This window comes from Gekko japonicus, unplaced genomic scaffold, assembly GCF_001447785.1.
Source record: "Gekko japonicus isolate JY-2015 unplaced genomic scaffold, Gekko_japonicus_V1.1 scaffold2977, whole genome shotgun sequence".
NCBI lineage: Eukaryota > Metazoa > Chordata > Lepidosauria > Squamata > Gekkonidae > Gekko > Gekko japonicus.
This window is the reverse complement of record NW_015176067.1, coordinates 99417-103461: the sequence shown is the minus strand read 5'-3', so window position 1 is coordinate 103461 and position 4045 is coordinate 99417. Positions and strand designations below refer to the sequence as shown.

At 51.7% G+C, this 4045-nt stretch overlaps 1 protein-coding gene across 1 annotated transcript in view; it reads right to left on the bottom strand.

Annotated features, from left to right (window-relative positions):
* LOC107123464 (tripartite motif-containing protein 55-like) overlaps positions 1-4045 on the bottom strand; it is a 43652-nt gene that overhangs the window by 1430 nt on the left and 38177 nt on the right. The window contains exon 9 of the mRNA XM_015426714.1: positions 3387-3602. Within this exon, the coding sequence (XP_015282200.1) occupies positions 3387-3602 (216 nt within the window). The remainder of the gene's footprint in view (positions 1-3386; positions 3603-4045) is intronic.

Here is a 4045-nt window from a genome sequence, read left to right as displayed (position 1 = left end):
CCTGTTGCCCCCCCCCCAGCACCAAGAAGACAGAGCATCCCTTGCCCCAGACTGAGAGTTCCTATCTATACCTTATGGCTAATAGCCACTGATGGACCTCTGCTCCATGTGTTGATCCAAATCCCTCTTGAAGCCGTCCATGCTTGTAGCCGCCACCCCCTCCTGTGACAGTGAATTCCTTTGATCCATTCTAACAGATAAATTAAGCTAACCACAGTTAATTGGCTGTGCAAATGCAGGCCACTTTGGTGTAGTGGTTAAGTGCACAGACTCTAATCTGGGAGAACTGGGTTTGATTCCCTACTCCTCCACTCGCAGATGCTGGATGACCTTGGGCAAGCCGTAGTTCTGTTGGAGCTGTCCTTGAAAAAGAGCAGTTTCTGTCAGAGCTCTTTCAGCCCTACCTACCTCACAGGGTGTCTGTTGGGGGGAGGGGGAGGGGAAGGAGTTTGTAAGCCTCTCTGAAACTCCTTTGGGTAGAGAAGGGCGGGGTATAAATCCAATCTCCTCCTCCATGGTTAGTTCAGGCCCATCAAACCAGGCTCGGAAGATGGGTTTGGAGGCCTGCAATGATAAGCGGGTGACTTTCCTGTGGGGCCTTTCCTGCAGTGGCTCAAGTGGTTAAGATGCTGAACTGCAGGCTGTGGAAGGTCGGTAAATTGCAAGTAGATAAATAGGTACCACTTTGGTGGGAAGGTAACAGCGTTCCGTGCGCCTTGGTGTTTAGTCATGCCGGCCACATGACCACGGAAACATCTTCGGACAGCGCTGGCTCTTCGGCTTTGAAACGGAGATGAGCACCGCAACCCTAGAGTCAGATTCGACTGGCTTTCGAGCAAGGGAACCTTTACCTTTACCTCTGCAGTCCCAAATGGCAGGACCTGCCAAAAAGCAGCCAAAATGCTGGAGGCTTGCAGGCGGATGTCTCCAACTGACTTGCGCCGCCAACTCCCCTTCGCGCGTTGCCAGAAAGTGCCGGGAAGTTTCGTTTCGCTCAGCTCAGAGCGCCGCACAATAACCCCCCCAAACTTTAACAATCAAAAGAGTGACTCGTTCAGGCAGCATTTTTAAGAGGGGGAGAACAGGGGGGCCGGGAACAGAATTACCAGAGCACCGTTTGCCAGGAGACGGGGCCAATGATCCCTCTAAGCTGTGGAGTCTTGTGAGCAACAATTCTACTTTCTGAGCTCCTGGCATGAAAGTTGTGAGCGAGCGATTTGGCTACTGCAGAAATTACTTTGCTCTGGAGCCCTCCTTCCTGAGCCAGGACAAAAATATGTGAGTCGGAGGCTAAAAAACTGTGAGCTAGCTCACACTAACTCAGCTTAGAGGGAACACTGGACAGGGCCCGAGCTCGTTTCTGAATCACACAAGCCCCCCTCTCCGAATCAGGCCACTGCCGCAAGTGTTCCCCATCTGGATGCCAACTATTGCCTGACGTGACGATGCAGAAGAAACTGTGAGTGCCGTTCTAAGCACATTCCCCCCCCCGGCGCTCAAATCCAATAGGCAGAAGAAAACGTGTAAAAGCGACAATTATTGCGGGCTCAGGGGAAGATGGAAGAGACCCGCTCTTAGAAATGGGGCCATTATGTGTTATCTGTGACCGGAAATCCATTACTGCAATTTTAACCTTCCCTGAGGCCACAGTTGCTCCTAGGACTGTGCCGGTTGCTAATGCGATATGAGCCAGATCCTTCAAGGGAAGGTACAGCAGTATAAACACCTCGGATGTCTGGCACCTGAGGACACCGTCTCAGATTTTGGCTAAGGGCAGGGCAAAGACATGCCTGAACGGGTGGGGTAAGAGAGACAGCAAGCGGCAAAGGCTTGTTCTTGGAGATATTCAAGAATAAAATCATCCCCAAACGTATATCAATGTGTTTTAAGAGCATTCGATACAATCTCCTTATTGGATATGAGAGAAGAAGAAGGGGGGGCGAGAAGGAGATTGGATTTATACCCTGCCCTTCACCACCTGAAAGAGTCTCAGAGTGGCTTACAGACACCTTTCCCTTCCCCACCCCACAAGAGACACCCTGGGAGGTAAGTAGGGCTGAGAGAGCTCTTTCGAGGGACTGCTCTTGAGAGAACAGCTCTGAGAGAACTTGTGACTGACCCAAGGACACACTGGCAGCTGTGTGTGGAGGAGTGGGGCAAGTGATGCTCTGTCTTCTTTGTGCTTGGGGAGGGTCAACAGTGGGAGGGCTTCTAGTGTCCTGGCCCCACTGCAGGACCTCCTGATGGCATCTGGTATTTGTGGTCACTGTGTGACACAGAGTGTTGGACTGGATGGGCCTTTGGCTGATCCAACATTGGCGTTTTCTTATGTTCTTATGAGTGGGAAGCCAAAGCCAGGTGGATAAGCAGACATATGGCAACCCCATAGGGTTTTCAAGGCAAGGATCTTCAGCGGTGGTTTGCCCCTGCCTGCCACTGCATAGCAACCCCAGTCTTCTTTGGTGGTCTCCCGTCTGATTCCTGCCCGTGGCTGACCCCTGCATAGCTCCCAAGCTCTGGTGGGACCACCTGCCTCTGTCTTTTCAAAGCTGAAAGACCAGTAAGCAGTTTGGTGTCGTGGTGAAGTGCGCGGACTCTAATCTGGGAGAACCGGGTTTGATTCCCTACTCCTCCACTCACACCCGGCTGGATGACTTTGGGCAAGCCACAGTTCTGATAAGAGCTGTTCTTGAAAAAGAGCCGTTTCTGTCAAGAGCTCTCTCAGCCCCACCTACCTCACAGGCAGTGCTCCCTCTAAGCTGTGGAGTCCTGTGAGCGAAAATTCCACTTTGTGAGCTACTACCATTAAAGTTGTGAGTGAGTGATCTGGCTACTGCATAAATTAGTTCTGGAGCCCTCCTTCCTGAGCGAAGACAAAAAGGTGTGAGCCGGAGGCTAAAAAACTGTGAGCTAGCTCACACTAACTCAGCTTAGAGGGAACATTGCTCACAGGGCATCTGTTGTGGGGAGGGGAAGGGAAAGGAGTTTGTAAGCCGCTCTGAGACACCTTCAGGTAGTGAAGTTGGTGCTTAAGAACATAAGAACATAAGAGACGCCAGTGTTGGATCAGGCCAAAGGCCCATCTAGTCCAACACTCTGTCACACAGTGGCCAAAAATACCAGGTGCTTGGCAGGGGCATCAACAGTGGGAGGGCTTCTAATGTCCTGGCCCCACTGCTGGACCTCCTGATGGCCCCTGGTCTTTTTGGCCACTGTGTGCCACAGAGTGTTGGACTGGATGGGCCTTTGGCCTGACCCAACATTGGCTTCTCTTATGTTCTTATGAAGGGCGGGGTATAAATCCAATCTCTTCTCTTCTTCTTCTTCATTTCGGAGGAGAATACGTCCATGACCTCCTGTTCCACTAGCCTCCTGATGTTCCTGACCTGGCTACTAGAAGACACGGCTTCATTCAGGAGGAACGCATCTCCGACTCCACCTTCTCCGCTCTCCGTGGTGCTGAAACCTTCGGCAGCCGCACCCTCCTGTTTGAGCTGTCCCACGTCGATCAGGTCCTTACTCTTCAACGTTCCCTCTGCCAGAGACGTCGGTGGATCAGAGCCTGTGAAATGGAGCTCTCGGCCCAGCTGAGAGTCCTCTCTCTAAAGAAAAAAAATACCAGAAGGAAGGGAAATGTGGCACAACAGGATGTCTGGGTCTTTGCCCAAAGAACCTCTTGGTTGTGTAACAGTTGATATCTTTAAGAGAACAAGCTACCCGATCAGTTCACTAATTAAACCATGAACTTTGTTATACTCTGCCTTTCTCCCCAATGGGGACCCGGGTTTGATTCCCCACTCCTCCACACAAAGCCAGTTGGGTGACCTTGGGTCAGTCACAAGTTCTCTCAGAGCTGTTCTCTCAAGGGCAGCTCTCTCAGAGCTCTCTCAGAGCTCTCTCAGAGCTCTCTCAGAGCTCTCTCAGAGCTCTCTCAGAGCTCTCTCAGAGCTCTCTCAGAGCTCTCTCAGAGCTCTCTCAGAGCTCTCTCAGAGCTCTCTCAGAGCTCTCTCAGAGCTCTCTCAGAGCTCTCTCAGAGCTCTCTCAG